At 41.2% G+C, this 16,600-nt stretch overlaps 1 protein-coding gene across 1 annotated transcript in view; it reads left to right on the forward strand.

Annotated features, from left to right (window-relative positions):
- The window catches only part of MEI4 (meiotic double-stranded break formation protein 4), a 127,367-nt gene extending 113,080 nt beyond the window's left edge, over positions 1 to 14,287 (forward strand). The window contains exon 5 of the mRNA XM_078851963.1: positions 14,004 to 14,287. Coding sequence (XP_078708089.1) covers positions 14,004 to 14,255 — 252 coding nt within the window. The 3' untranslated portion in view covers positions 14,256 to 14,287. The remainder of the gene's footprint in view (positions 1 to 14,003) is intronic.
- Positions 14,288 to 16,600: the final 2,313 nt, after the last annotated feature.

Raw genomic sequence — 16,600 nt, forward strand, 5'->3', positions numbered from 1 at the left:
TCACACAACAGAACCACTAACCCAGCAACCTATCCTTGCAACAAAGCCCGTTGCCAACTGTGCCCACATATCTATTCAGGGGACACATCACAGGGCCTAATAACATCAGCCACACTATCAGAGGCTCGTTCACCTGCACATCTACCAATGTGATATATGCCATCATGTGCCAACAATGCCCCTCTGCCATGTACATTGGTCAAACTGGACAGTCTCTACGTAAAAGAATAAATGGACATAAATCAGATGTCAAGAATTATAACATTCATAAACCAGTCGGAGAACACTTCAATCTCTCTGGTCACGCGATTACAGACATGAAAGTTGTGATATTACACCAAGAAAACTTCAAATCCAGACTCCAGCGAGAAACTGTTGAATTGGAATTCATTTACAAATTGGATACAATTAACTTAGGCTTGAATAGAGACTGGGAGTGGCTAAGTCATTATGCAAGGTAACCTATTTCCCCTTGTTTTTTCCTACCCTCCCCCCCCCCCGACGTTCTTGTTAAACCCTGGATTTGTGCTGGAAATGGCCCACCTTGATTATCATACATATTATAAGGAGAGTGATCACTTTAGATAAGCTATTAGCAGCAGGAGAGTGGGGTGGGAGAAGGTATTTTTTCATGCTTTGTGTGTATATAAAAAGATCTTCTACACTTTTCACAGTATGCATCCGATGAAGTGAGCTGTAGCTCACGAAAGCTCATGCTCAAATAAATTGGTTAGTCTCTAAGGTGCCACAAGTACTCCTTTTCTTTTTACATAAGGTCCTGTTTCCTTGAACACAATAAGAGTCAAATAGCAGGATACAGTTCATGTGCTTGCTCTTCCCAATGTGCCTTTCCAGCCAGCTCCCTGTACCCCAAAAGCTTTCCCTGGGGGCCACATTACCAACGCTTCTGTTACTGTCTGCTTGACTTTCTGGCCAATTCTGTCTCCCTTCTGTCACATATGCCCAGACAAAAACAGTTCCAACAATCAAAGCCCTAACCCCTGTGTTTGAAACCCCTTGGGCCACCTGGTTCAGCTTCTACTCAAGCTTTTCCATATGCCGATGTTTTGGGGGCTGCTGCTTTAGTTTCAGCCACTACTTTACAGTTACCCTGAATGAAAGGTGGCAATTGTGCCCAACCCATAACAACAAAGGTAGGACCCAATTTACATATATATAATGAAAAACATTTACAGGGATGTTGTAATTAGCCCATACCAAGAATTACATGGGGTAATACTGTGAAATAACCTTACAATTATGATGAAGATATTTTAGCGTGTGTAGTCTCAGGTTAGATGAAACTGAGATTAAGGTTTTTTTCATATTTTTCCTCTTATGGTGTCACTACAGGACAGAGATAAGGTAGTTTAGGTGTCTTAAATGTGTATTTCCATACCTTAATATGTTTGAATTTTGTTTACGTAAAAGTAGATTAGTTTCAGTTCAGAGGAAGCTAAGCAGTCAGAGGGTGACTGTCACGGTGAGGCAACTCACCCCTGCAGTGCCTCCTGCCGGTTGTCCAGGGAATTAGCATTCCAGCCTTGCCGCTGGCCCCCCGTGTCCCTCTCGGACCCCAGTGCCCCTTTTACCCAGGGTGCTGCCCCCTGACAGTACTCCACAGATCTGGGTCTTCCCCTAGGGAACCCCCACCCTCTATCCCCACCTCGCATCAGTCTTTGGCTACTGCTAGTCACCATCTAGCTCCTGCTCCCTGGGGCGGATTGCAGTATAATCTCCACTCATCATCGGCAAGGAGGTTCTGGACCTGCGGCTTCTGCCTACCCTTGGGCTGCCCTCTGCAACCCCAGTACCCTTTTCCTAGGCCTTCATCAAAGCGTGCAGCCTGGGGGGTTTCTCAAGCCGGTCTTCCCAGCTCCTCTGGCCTTAGCCCAGCCCAGCAGTCAGGTCCCTCCCTCTCAACATCTAGAGAGAGACTCTGTGTGCTCCTGGCCCACTGCCCTCTTATAAGGGCCAGCTGTGCCATGATTAAGCCAGCTGCGGCCTGATTGGGACGTGGCCCCCAGCTGAGGCTGCTTCTCCCAATCAGCCCCGCTTTTCCTTCCCTACCACAGCCCTCTCCCCAGGCTGTTTTAAGCCTTTGAAGGCAGGAGCAGGTGACCACCCTGCTACAGTGACACACACAGTATGGTCCAGAATGAAAAAGTGGTTGGAAGCCAGGAAACAAAGAATTAAGAAGTCAATTTTCATCGTGGTGAAAGGTTAACAACAATATGGCATCCAGTATTTAATATATTTATTAAAGACCTAGAAAAGGAGGTGAGTAGTGAGGTGGAAAAGTTAGCAGATGATTCAAAGTTATTAAGGATAGTGAAGACCAAGAAGGATTGTAAGGAACTTCAGAGGGATTTAACCAATCACAGAGAAAGGGCAACTGATTGCGTTTATCAAAACTGAACTAAATTGGCTAAGAAATACACATTGTAGAGAAAAAATAATCTTTTTGTGCACCTTACAGGTTCCTGAATTAACCATGGGGCTCATTAAAGGGACCTGAGCAACACTGTATACAGCTCAGTGAAGACCTCAGCTCCATATGCAGCAGCAGCAGTGGAAAAAAAGCAAATGAGATGTTAGTCTGTATAAGGAATGGGATGGAGAATAATGAAAATATACCATTATACAAATCATGGTGCAGCCTCATCTGGAATTCTGGTGTGAAAAACTGGTCACCTCATCTGAAAAATATATTATAGAATTAGAGGGTGTTCAGAGTAGACCATCATGAATGATTTGAAGCCTGAAAAACACTCATATAAAGAGAAATAGGAAACGACGGGGATTGTTTAATTTAGAAGGGAGACAAAAAAGATGGGACACAATAAAACTATAAAATAACGAATTTTATAGAGAAGGTAGATTAGGAGCTTCTATTCATTCTGCTCATAACACAGTACATGGGGATATTCAGTGACGTTAGAGTGGCAAATTCAAAATTTTAAAGGTAATATTTTTTCATACAACATGTAGTTGGACTGTTGGAGTCTTGTCACAGGATGTTATTGAGACCAGGAATGTAGCAAGATTTAGGAAGGGCTTGGATACGTCTATGGATATGATGAATATTCAGAGTTGTTAATAGTTAATCCCCTTTTGGAAAATATATTAAACCTCACGCTTTAGGGTTTAAACCAAGCTCTGATAAATAGGGGTTAGGATGAGACTCATTGCTGGAGGCAGATTATTCCATATCTGCATACTGCAGGGTTTTTACATCTTCTGTCTGAAGCATCTGGCACTGGGCACTGTCCAGAACACTACACTGATCCAGTGCAGTGCTTCCTATGAAGTTCCTGGGCCAAATAATCTATCCAGGAAAACATTTGACACACATCCAGTCTCTGTTATACTACTGAATCATTACTTCCATGCACATTTCTTGTAGAAAAAAGGTGTTGATTGTTACCTCTTAATGTCTCAATATCCCTATTGAAAAGTTAGCTGCGTGGATGAACTGACCCTGTCCATAGCCTGTGTAGTCATTACATGAATACAGGGTTCCTGTTAGTGTGCATCACAGAGAATGCACAGGAGTCTGACAGAGATTTCCCTGTTTCTAGAATACTGCTAAGCAAACCATGATTACTTGTTCTGAAACACAGTTTGCTACTACTTGTGCCATGGTACCCGCTCCTTACCCCAGTCCACGCTGCTCTGTAGAATGGGTACAGGGCTAAGCCACAGCAGAGGCATGTACATACATACCCACACCCCTTATGCATGCTAACTTTCACACAGAAGACTGTCCTTCAGAAATATGCTTCAGATGTGAACATAGGGAATTCTGGCACAAGAATGCACATGTATCCATATACAGTTGAAAGTGTAGACACACCCTAAAGGTTTATGTCCCCTCCTTTGCCACCCAGTTATCCAAAACTTTATACAATGTAGACTTGCTAAAATATATTGTCCCAGGTCACTTTGTATCTTCTAGTACAATTCTGGAAAAGGCTTATCTGTGAGCCCTCAAGCACTAGTAATTTGAGTGGGTGGGGGGAATACTTTTTTATCAAAATGAGTGAAAGTGTTTGCTTGGATGTGGAGGAAAATTTCGGGGCGGGGGGGGGGAATTACTCAGGGATTCCAGGTCAAGAAATTTAATCACCACTGAATGCAGGTGCTAGATTCATTTATACTGGATGTCAGGATTCTGGCTGTCGGATGGAGTATAACTGTACATCAGTGAAATTCTAATTTAATATTTTAGGTATTTTGCCATGCTCTGTGACTTCATTTTATATTACGTAACATTCTAATTTCCTCCTTCCGTGATCTCTTGCTTTTGTAGTATTTAAAAAAAAAGTGATTGAAGTTGTATTTAACATTTTTTGCCACACTGTATTTATTTCAAAGTGATTTCTTGCATTTTAAACGTTCTCCTTTTGCAGTTTCTGAATTCTCGATAGTGTTCTTTGTATGTTTTATGGCTATCATTTATCATAAAAAGGAACCTGTGGTCTCGGTGCTGCAAAGGTTCCTATCAACTGCCATACCAAGAAGACCACAACATTCAGTCACACCACAGTGATAACTTCTCCCTTGCCCATTTTGCTGTGGGGAGCAATGTGGGGATGTTTGGCCAATTCATCAAGTTTTGAAAAAGCCAGTCAATGAGGTGAGAAATTTAAATTGGAAGAGGATGATTACAATAAGAGGTATATTTTCTGGAAGTGGCCAAATTACATTTTTAATTATGGTTCCTGGATGGGAGCAGCAAGCAAGGTTAGGGCCATAAACCACTGTTTAATTACAGAAGAACTTGTACTGCCATCAGTAGGAGTTTTCACAAAGAACATGAAAAAACTGTTATCCTCTTTTAGGTCACAATTTTCATAAAATTGGAACCTAAAGTTATAGGATCCTAAATCCACATATACACACTTTCCCGGTGTTTCAAAAATGATGAGTGACCAATAGTTCTTCGAGTGCTGTTCTTGTGGGTGCTCCACTACCGGTGACGGTGCGTCCCGGCACCGTTGATCGGAGATCTTCGGTAGCAGTGCTTGGTCGGGACGCACGTGCTCAGGTGATATCTTGCGTCATCATTCGGGTCTGCCTGAGCACGCACGTCCCCAACCGTCCTCAGTTCCTTCTTAACCATCCTCGGCTGAAGACGAGACTTGGGGCAGTGCTTGTCTCTTCCCTCGTTACTGTAGGAAATAAGTAAAGAAAAATAGAAATAGTTAGCTAGCCATTTCCCAGGTCTCCCTTTCCTTTAGTTTTGAGGGACAATATAGCATGCATGTTTTACATTAACAGGCAGGGAGGAGCACGATCTCACTCCCTATGCACGATCTCACTCCCTATGCGGATGAAGAAGCCGACTATGGAATTGGTGCATACAACATCACATAGAAATCACCACTTCTGACCTGCCTGGGTGTCACAACACTACTGCTGACACTCAGCAGACACTTCTCCGAGGAACATGAATGGGAATTACATCCGATGATACTTCGACAGCTCTTCTCCCACTGGGGTACTCCATTGATAGACCCATTTGCCACACCTGAAAACCGTAAATGCCACCTGTTTTGCTACAGAGCAGGACTCGGAAATGCATCTCTAGGGGATGTGTTCCTCATTCCTTGGAACAACTCCCTCATGTATGCTTTTCCACCAATTCCACTGATACACAGGGTTCTACGCAAGATCACAGAGGACAAGGCCCGGGTCATACTTATTGCCCCAGCTTGTCCCAAACAGACAGACATGGTATCCTTACCTGCTGTGCATGTCCATCTGTCCTCCCCGGACTCTCCCCGACAGACCAGATCTCCTCTCCCAGAATTGCTGTCAGCTTCTTCATCCGCAGCTCCGGAAACTCCATTTGATGACGTGGTTCCTTCATGGTTTCAATCCCACGAATTAGCTTGCTCAGAACAGGTCCAACATGTCTTCCTGCACAGTAGAAGGGACTCCACTCGTAAGACTTACCTGCAAAAGTGGAAACGCTTCTCCATCTGGTGCTTCCACAGACACCTGACACCACAGACTACAACCCTCCCTGACATCTTAGACTATCTTTTCGAACTAAAACAGGACGGGCTTTCACTCAGTTCTATCAGTTCTGTCAGTTCACTCAGTTCTATCTCGTGGCCCTTACCACCTTCCATGATGCTCTGGATGGCTATTGACTTTTCGCCCACACAACCATGAAACTCATCCTCACAGGCCTGCAAAATCTCTACCCTGAGATTCATTCACCAGTAGCCTCCTGGAGCCTCAACCTAGTTCTCTGCACTCTTATGAAACCCCCTTTGGAGCCCCTGGCCACCTCATCCCTGCCCCACATGTCCACAAAAGTGACTTTCTTGGTTGCCATAACGTCATCGAGAAGGGTTGGTGAAATAAGCGCCCTGATGGCCTACCCTCCCTACACCATTTTCTCGAAAGACAAGGTTACTATGTGACCCCACCCCAAATTCCTTCCCAAGGTGGTGTCTACCTTCCACCTTTAAGCAGCCAATACACTTACGTGTATTCCATCCCGAGCCTCACTCAACTCCATGGGAAATGGCATTACATACCCTCGATGTCCAATGGGCTCTTGCATTCTATCTTGACAGAACTAAACCATTTCGTAAATCCCCTAGATTATTTGTTTCTACTACCGAGAGATCAAAGGGTGAGGCTGTCTCTAAGCAAAGACTCTCCAAGTGGATCTCTGACGGCGTCAGATCCTGCTACTGGACCCAGAATGTTCAACCACCAGAGAGTGTTAGGAGTCATTCTACTAGAGTAATGTCAATATCCATTGCCTTCCTCTACAATGTACATGTTATAGACATATGCAGAGCGGCCAAGTGGACATCTGACCACACATTTGCCAAACATTATGCTATGACACGGGATACCACGGCAGACACCACAGTCGGCCATATGGTACTGTCTACCGTTGTTCCTCACGCAACCCCAAAATCCCACCAACCATCATGCGTACTGCTTCACATTCACTTGAAGTTAAGCACCCACAGGGACAGCACTCAAAGAAGACGAGAAAGTTACTCACCTTGCAGTACCTGAGGTTCTTCGAGATGTGTCCCCCTGTGGGTGCTCCACTACCCACCCTCCTCTCCTCTACTTTGGAGTACTAATCAGACAACTCTACGGTAGAGAAGGAACTGAGGGGGGTGCGGGACGCATGTGCTCAGGCAGACCCTAACGACGCCATGAGACAGCAGCTGAGCACGTGCATCCCAACCAGTCACTGCTACCGAAGATCTCCGATCAACAGCGCCGGGACACACCATTACTGGGAGTGGAGCACCCACGGGGGACACATCTCGAAGAACCTCAGTTACTGCAAGGTGAGTAACTTTCTCTTCTCATTGAAGTATTATTTCACACTATTTATTGCTGCATGATCTGTGCCATTATGAAATTTGGTGCTACAGCCCAAACAGTCAGAAATTAGAGGTTGAGGTCTGCTTGTATGCATATGAACATCTGGATAGCCAGAGATCCAAACCATTTTTTCCACCCTTACTAAACATATTTCTATACTTTCTCATGTATAAAGTTGGTTTCCTACTGGCTATTGTTTTAGCTAGAAGAATCAGCTAGCTAGGAACTTCATTCATCTAACTACCATAATTATGGTCTTTTCAGGACAAGATAGTACTGAAAAAAACAATGGGTTTTGCTACTAAGCAGGACGCTGCCTTTTCATTTTCTTTTATAGTTTCTTTTTGTTCCTGACAGCCTAATACCAAATGGAAAGGCAACTCCACATGCTGGTCATAAGAAGGGTTTAAAATTTTACTTTAATAAACCCAGTGCCTAAGGATTTCAGATACTCTAATATATAATGATCCTAAGAAGGCCCTCAATGAATTGAAAACTGCAATTTGCATATAGAGATAATTGTATATCAGATACAGTTGTCGTGCTTGTAACAAATCACCACCTTGGTATATGACCTCATTCAACAAAGATGACTTCCCTCGCTATTTAGTAATGGCAAAAAATTTGGATTTTTTCATTTAAGAATCTGTTTTGATTACGAATTTATCTTTCTGCTTTTACTTTCTAGTAGTGTCATCCCAGCTGGTGATTGTCATATAGGAGAGAGGAAATGTTTCTTTCTTGTAATTTTGGTTTCCCATAATAGAGACATCCGCCAGTTTGGATTAAGCAACTGCATAAAAATAAACAATCAAAACCTTTGCTTTATTAATTAAACTAAATAGGAATTATTTTGCAGAAGCTCAATGGCTTGCATTATGGTGGAGGCCAGTCTAGATGATCACAATGGTTCCTTCTGGCCTTAGACTCTACAAATCTGTAAAGAATCCTCATTTTATAGTTGTTAGAAGTTTTAATTGGTTAGGTTTGGGCAGGTTTCTGAGTATGTGCCATTAACAGTAATAGTTTATTAAACAAATTTGGACTGTTTCTCCTGAGGGTTTGTAGCGTGCAATAGGGAGAGACTACCCAGCTTACCTGTCTCCTTGGGTGGGCCAAATCTGGTATGATCTCCAGGTTGGTGGCTAACTCTTTTATGAGAAACCACAAAAGTTTTCTCTGTCACTCTTTTAGGTTGTGATCCTTCAATACTTGTCTTGCAACTGACTGCAGTAAGAGCAGGATTGGATTCATCATCCTCAGAAACAGAATTCAATTGTATGATAAACTGCCTATAAATCTGTATATAATTATTCATTTGTATTTAATTAGTGATGGCCTCGGGTTAATATGTTTGCCAACATGATACAATAACAAACATGTAATTGTACAATAAAATTGATATTTCCATTATAGCTCATTTAAATTGTTATATGTTTTGTAATGTAATAGAAAATGCAATTACTAAAACATTACCATATTATGTATATTATGGGCTGAGTTTTCAAAAGTGAAAATTGATTTGTGGAGACTTCATTTTTGATACACCTAAAAAGGGTCTGATTTTCAAAGCGCAGGTACACCCAACATTTTCTGATAATTGGGTCCATTTAAGTTGGACACTCAAATAGAGCCACCTAAAGTTATTAGTCACTCTTGAAAATTGTACAAAATATCTCAAGAATACCAGTGTTTTCTGCTCTAGAATTTCAGTACATTTACAAATGAACATATTTTTACAATATATTGTTAAGGATGTTTTTGGAAACACCTCCAGGATTAAAACATGAATGGAAACTATCCGACCACATATGATGAATATGAATAGCAGGTACCTGTTCTCTTTTCCACAGCAGAGGAAAAGAGTTGTAAATAATGTTCGGAGTGAAGAAAACCTTACTATGAGAGTGGTCCCTCAAGAAAGACAGCATTCTGTGGATATAGGTCACAAGATTTTACATACTGCACTTCATGTCTATATTGTCATGCTCTTTTACACAAGCATCTTGTATAAAATTCAAGGAAATGGCGTCTTGAAGAGACTTGACTCCATATATGTTTGTTGTATTGCATACAACCTAGATCATGCTAAAGAAAGAAATACAAAAACTCCTTTAAAATAGATTGAATCACCTTCCATTTTGTTACATCTGTGAACCCCTCTACTCCAGTATTCTGTTTAGGTGGTTAGATGTGTTCCAACATCATAGTATCTGAGTGCCCCACAAACATTAATGAATTTATCCTGAGAACACCCGTATGACAATGGGAAGTATTCTCTCCATTTTACCAATGGGGAACTGTGGCATTGAGACATTAAGGGTAGGATTTTCTAAAAACTGAAAGGTTTCAGAGTGGGTAGCTGTGTTAGTCTGTATCAGCACCTTAGTTAGTCTGTATCAGCACTCTTGTAGCACCTTAGAGACTAACAAAGTTATTTGGTTGTAAGCTTTCATGGGCTAAAACCCACTTCATCAGATGCATGGTGTGGAAAATACAGTAGGCAAGTATAAATACACAGCACATGAAAAGATGGGAGTTGCCTTTCCAAGTGGAGGGTGAGTGCTAACGAGCCAATTCAATTAAGGTGGAAGTGGGCTATTCTCAACAGTTGACAAGAAGGGGTGAATACCAAGGGAGGGGGGGAAATCACTTTTGTAATGCTAATGAGGCCAATGTAATCAACCTGGCCCATTTCAAACAGTTGATGAAAAGGTCTGAGTTTCAGCAGGAGGAAATTTAATTTTGTAGTGACCCAGCCACTCCCAGTCTTTATTCAGGCCTAATTTGATGGTGTCCAGTTTGCAAATTAATTCCAGTTCTGTAGTTTCTAGTTGGAGTCTATCTTTGAAGTTTTTTTGTTGAAGAATTGCCACTTTTAAGTCTGTTATTGAGTGTCCGGGGAGACTGAAGTGCTCTCCTACTGGTTTTTGAATGTTCTAATTCTTGATATCTGATTTGTGTCCATTTATTCATTTGTGTAGAGACTGTCCAGTTTGGCCAATGTACATGGCAGAGGGGCATTGCTGCCACATGATAGCATATATCACATTGATAGATGTGCAGGTGAATGAGCCGCTGATGGTGTGGCTGATGTGGTTGGGTCCTATGATGGTGTCCCTTGAATAGATATGCGGATAGAGTTGGCAGTGGGGTTTGTTGCAAGGATTTGTTCCTGGGTTAGTGTTTTTGTTTTGTGGTGTGTAGTTGCTGGTGAGTATTTGCTTCAAGTTGCGGGGCTCTCTGTAAGGGAGGACTGGCCTGTCTCCCAAGGTCTGTGAGAGTGAGGGATCGTCTTTCAGGATAGGTTGTAGATCCTTGATGATGCGCTGGAGAGGTTTTAGTTGGGGCTGGAAGTGATGACTAGTGGCGTTCTGTTACTTTCTTTGTTGGGCCTGTTCTGTAGTAGGTGACTTCTGGGTACCCTTCTGGCTCTGTCAGTCTGTTTCTTCACTTCACCAGGTGGGTATTGTAGTTTTAAGAATGCTATTAGAGATCTTGTAGGTGTTTGTCTCTGTCTGAGGGATTGGCTGTAGACCATGGATCGTGTGATGTGGTCTGGAGGAAAGTTGGAGGCATGTAGGTAAGTATAGCAGTCAGTAGGTTTGCAGTATAGGGTGGTGTTTATGTGACCATCGCTTACTTGCACTGTAGTGTCCAGGAAGTGGATCTCTTGTGTGGACTCGTCCAGGCTGAGATTGATGGTGGGGTGGAAATTGTTGAAATCCTGGTGGAATTCCTCAAGCGCCTCCTTCCCATGGGTCCAGATGATGAAGATGTCATCAATGTAGCATAAGTAGAGTAAGGGCGTGTAACAGTGGTGAGACTTACCCCTGTGGTGCCTCCTGCTGGTCGTCTCGGGAATTAGCTCTCCAGCTCTGGATCGTCCTCTTCGGGCCTATGTCTCACTACTGCTGGGACCGTATGTCCCTCCTGGACCCCAGTGCCCTTTTCCACTGGGTTTCTGCCCCTTGCAGTACCCCTGCAGTCTTGGTGCGTCTCCCCTCCCCGGGAAACCCCACTGCCCCCATCCCCACCTTGCCTCAGTCTTGGCTACTGCCAGTCATCTAGCCCCCGTTCACTGATGCGGACTGCAGTATAATTGCCACTCATCACCGGCAAGGAGGGCTTGGACCTGCTGCCTCTGCGTACCCTTGGGCTGCCCCCTGAAACCCCAGCACCTGTTTGGCCTAACGCTAGGTCTTCAGCCTGCTGGGTTCCAGGTCAGAGCTCCCCAGCTCCTCTGGCTTTCCCCCACCCCTGCTCCACCTCAGGTACCTTGGTACGCTCCGCAGCAGCCAGGTCCCTCCCTCTCCAAAGGCTAGAGAGAGAGTGTCTGTCTGCTCCTAGCCCGCTGCCCTCTTACAAGGGCCAGCTGGGCCCTGATTGGGGCGTGGCCACAGTTGAGGCTGCTTCCTCAATCAGCCTGGGAGCTGCTTGCCCCCAGCCACAACGCTCTCCTGTTAGGAGACAAGAGCCGAGGAAGCATTGTTCTAAGTCAGCCATAAAAATGTTGGTATACTGTGGGGCAATGCAGGTACCCATAGCAGGCCCACTGACTTGAAGGTATAAATTGTCAAAGTGATTTTGGAGTACTAATCCAATTGAAAGCAATGGTACTGGTGCCCCTTACTCACTTAGATGCTTTTGAAAATTCCATCCTAAGTAACTTGGCTAAGGTCACACAGAAAATATTTGGAATAATTGGAGTTGAACACAGACCTCCAAAGTACCTTAACTACACATTCATTTTCCTTAGTTCATCATTCTGTAACATTTCTTTTCATTTGTCTTGGGGTGGGGGGAGGGGGATGACCACACTTGTAATAAATCACAGGTCATTTTTTTAAAATTATACAACCAATTAAATCTGTGTCCCCATTCCCCTCACTAAATCAATGACTGTGATATCCCAAATCCGCAGTAGGAAAACTCCATGAGTTCACGCTTGTGGAGTTTCCAAGGTATCAGCAAACAGAGGTCAAAGTTTTTCTCACCAATCCTGCAGATGTCCCATGGAGAGCTTTGGTATTAGAAGAAAAACAGTGAACAATATATTCAAGATATAGTCCTGACTATGCAACTCCCAGGACAATAACTGGGAGTTATGGTTGAGAATGTATTATCCTTTTATAACACTAATATAATGTTATATTAGAGTGGGGTGGGAGGGAGAAACTAAATGCGAGAAACTGAGAGAATTTGAACTTAAGATTCCTGCACAAACTTGAGTAAGGTTCCAACACAAACCTTGACTGTAACTCCATGTACCCACCTATCCTTTGTGCCTCAGGTTTATCTCGTATAGTTTCACATTCTGTGATGTTTCAATCCTTTTGTTTTCCCCTTTATGCCCTTGGCTTTTTAATCTTGCCGGGTCTGAAGAAGCAGTGTTGAGCTTCGTAGATTCCAAGGGTCAGAAAGGATCATAGAGATCATATAGTATGATCTCCTTTATAACACCAGCCATAGAACTGCCCCAAAATAATTCCTAGAACATATCTCTTAAACAAATATAAAATCTTAATTTAAAAAGTGTCTGTGATGGAGAATCCACCACAGCCCTTGGTAAGTTGTTCTAATGGTTAATTACACTTCCTGTTAAAAATTTGTGCCTTATTTCCAATCTGAATGTGTCTATCTTCAACTTCCAGCCAAAGGATCATGTTATACTTTTCTTTGATAAACTGAAGAGCCCATTATTCAATATTTGTTCCCCATATAGGTACCTGTAGCCTGTAATAATGTCACCCTTTAGTCTTTCTTTTGTTAAGCTATTTTAATTAAAGATGACACTACCACTGCATACTCCATGAAAAGTGTGTATGTAGACGTTGAATAATAAGTGAGAGAAAGTCAAAGGCTTTTGGAGGAGGATGGACAGTTGGTATAATAAATTTCAGGGTTCAGTCTGAGAGGAACCATTCTATTTAAGGCCATTTCTGCCCTCAAGATAGATTCTGAATAGCTTAGTGATCAGTGGTATCAAATGCCAGCTAGAGGTCCAGGAGAACGAGTGGTAATGTCTCAATGGACATCAAGAAATAATCCATCATAACAACTGGTGGTGTCTTTCCATGTCCAATCTTGTAGCCTGAGAGAGATTCAGTAGCCTTCAAGACTAGTTTTTCCATGGAAAAACCAATTGTGCATTATTATGTCTAATTCCTTGGTGCTAAATTGCCTCATTTCTCATGTAAAACTAGGAGTGCTTAACACTATGTTATTTGGTATCTGAGGGTTTAAGGAAAGATTTATTCAGTTTATAATGTATTTGTTTTAAAAAGCTGATCTGAAGGTACCACTGCATTGATTTTGATTGGTACATCCATGTATCATAGTATGTCATGGTCTTTCTGTGGCTAAGTGGAAAAATAAGCTTTCTCAAACTGTTTACCATGGAAAATGGTAAGCTTTGGATTTTAAAATATATTTAATTGCTTGGAGGGTGGCATGTATAATAAAAAGGCTATTTTTTGTGGGGAAATGTAACTAATTGTAGGTTTATCCTCAATTATATCAAAATAAACATTGCTAAAAATTTTAACAACATTCTCTGGAGTACCTTCTGTGTTGATGGACTGTAAAAGCATTTTCAGTTTATGCTTATGCACTTCTTTCTTTATTTCTAGATCGAGGCCAAGTATAATATTACCCAATATGAGAATATTTTTTCTCTCTGCATGATTTTGGAACAGCTTCTTCAGAAGGGGACAGGAGAAGGTAACATTTCAAGCTCAGACTATGATGGAGAAGAAAAAAGCAAATTTCTGCAGAACCTTGATCAAATTATTCTTCATCTTGCTGATGAATTCCCATTGTTTTCTGTTTATATGTGGAGACTGGGTGCTCTTTTGAACTCATCTCAAATGCAAATTGTTTAAAACAGCCAGGCTTCTTTTTAGCAGTATATTCATTACAGCTGTGGAAAAACCAGAGCATGAAAATGGTCACTATTGAAAGACTTTCAATGATTATACTAAACAACAATATCTAAGATAATGTGGTTGTTTTTCCATTCTTCATATAGAAAAGAGTGATATCTTGAATGCCCCTGTGTGTAGTAACTGTGGGTAAATGTTGGGTTTTATTATGGAAACTCCTGTGTATTACATTGTCTACATGAATGGAATTTGAGCAGCAAAGTCCTTTTATGTGATATTTAGAATAAGTAAGTAAAATGAACTTTTAGATTAAGTCCAAGATTTAAAAAAATTTAATGCTCCAGTTAGGCTCATGAATCCATATTTAGGCACATAAATAAGTGGCATGACTTTCAAAAGCGCTGCTCATCCAGCAGTTTCTGTATGTTTCAGTAGGAGCTATTGAATACTCAGCACTTTTGACAATCAGATCATTTATTTAGGTGCCTAAATATGGACTCACAAGCCTAACTGTAGGCATCCATGTTTTTATTTTATTACTGTTTTAAATCTTGGCCAATATGTTAAGGTTAAATTGTGTATAGCGAAGATTTCAATGCTGTGGTGCAAATACAAATATATATTCATATGCAGAAGCCTTGTTATTTTCAGAAAAAATAATTTTAGCTAAGTACCGCTATACTATACATGATGCCTACTACCATTCTCTTAGGTCAGTTGTAGTCTCTGACTTAACCAAAATATTTCTTTTATGTCTGATTTAACCAATGTTTGATTTACGTCTATTTTTATCCTTTTCTCATTTTCACCAAACATTGCATATACACTAATAGTACGTGCATAAACACTGAGCCAAATTACCTCTGAAGTAACTCAACTGATGTTAGCAGAGTTGCACCTGTATTAATTTAGCTCATTTTGTAATTGCTTGAACCTAAAAATCCTAAGGTAAGACAGATAAAATTCCATTTAAATGTTCATACATTATATCTAATTTTTGGATTTTCATTTCTTTATACAGGATTTACATAACTATTTACCTACTTTAATAGGAATCTTCTTAAACATGAAAACTTTAAAATATGGGCCCAATAGTTATTCCAGTGATCCAGAATTTTTGATATATTTGGAGGGTAATTACTAAAATGTATTACAATTTTCTCAGGGAGATCAAATAATATTAATATCATTGTGAGTTCTATTAGTGAGATTCACTTATAAATTACATATTTTTAATATTTGTACAGTTTCTTCCCATCACAAAGTTTACTTCATATCGATTTTAATCTGTTTTTATCTGTTACTAAAATTCAGTGAAACACATCTTCAGTAACATTGGAAAGACGTTTGTATTAAATGGTAATACATATTATTTTAATGATCATAACTGTATTTTCTATATTGCTAAAATATATTAGTATTATGTTGCAACAGAACAACACTGCTGTTATATAGGTATAACTGGGCCATTAAGGAAATTGTCTTGTAATTTCTGTTTTACCACTCTGTAGTATTATGTTCGAGTTATTAAACGTGGGTTTTGGTTATAGCATGGGGTACCATTTTTTCATGTTTTATATTAATAAATTTCAACAAAACTCCATTTGCTGTATAAATCAGATGAACTACTATTCCTGAATAGCCACATCAGAAAATCAGCTAATTCCACCCATACTGACAAGTTACAGATATAAAATTTAGTAGATATTTACTTAAGCTTGTCAACCACTTGTCCCCTAGCATGGTAACTTTTTGGGGGGTTGCTTTTGGATTGTTGTTTTTTTTCTTTTCTTGGTCAACGCTTCTACTTACTGTGTTGGAGGAGAAAGGTAAAAGTGACTTTGACACACAGGGTGGTGGAAAAAGAGGCGAGATACACAAAGTGAACAAAACTAAGAACATAAGAACAGCCATACTGGGTCAGACCAAAGGTCCATCTAGCCCAGTATCCTGTCTTCCAACAGTGGCCAAGTGCCCCAGAGGGAATGAACAGAACAGGTAATCATCAAGTGATCCATCCCCTGTCGCCCATTCCCAGCTTCTGGCAAACAGAGGCTAGGGACATCATCCCTGCCCATCCTAGCTAATAGCCATTGATGGACCTATCCTCCATGAATTTGTCTAGTTCTTTTTTGATCCCTGTTATAGTCTTGGCCTTCACAACATCCTCTGGCAAGGAGTTCCACAGGTTGACTGTGTGTTATATGAAAAAAAACTTCCTTTTTGTTTGTTTTAAACCCGATGCCTATTAATTTCATTTGGTGACCCTTAGTTCTCATGTTATGAGAAGGAGTAGATAACATTTCCTTATTTGCTTTCTCCACACTACTCATGATTTTATAGAC

Source organism: Lepidochelys kempii, chromosome 3 (genome assembly GCF_965140285.1).
Source record: "Lepidochelys kempii isolate rLepKem1 chromosome 3, rLepKem1.hap1, whole genome shotgun sequence".
Lineage (NCBI taxonomy): Eukaryota > Metazoa > Chordata > Testudines > Cheloniidae > Lepidochelys > Lepidochelys kempii.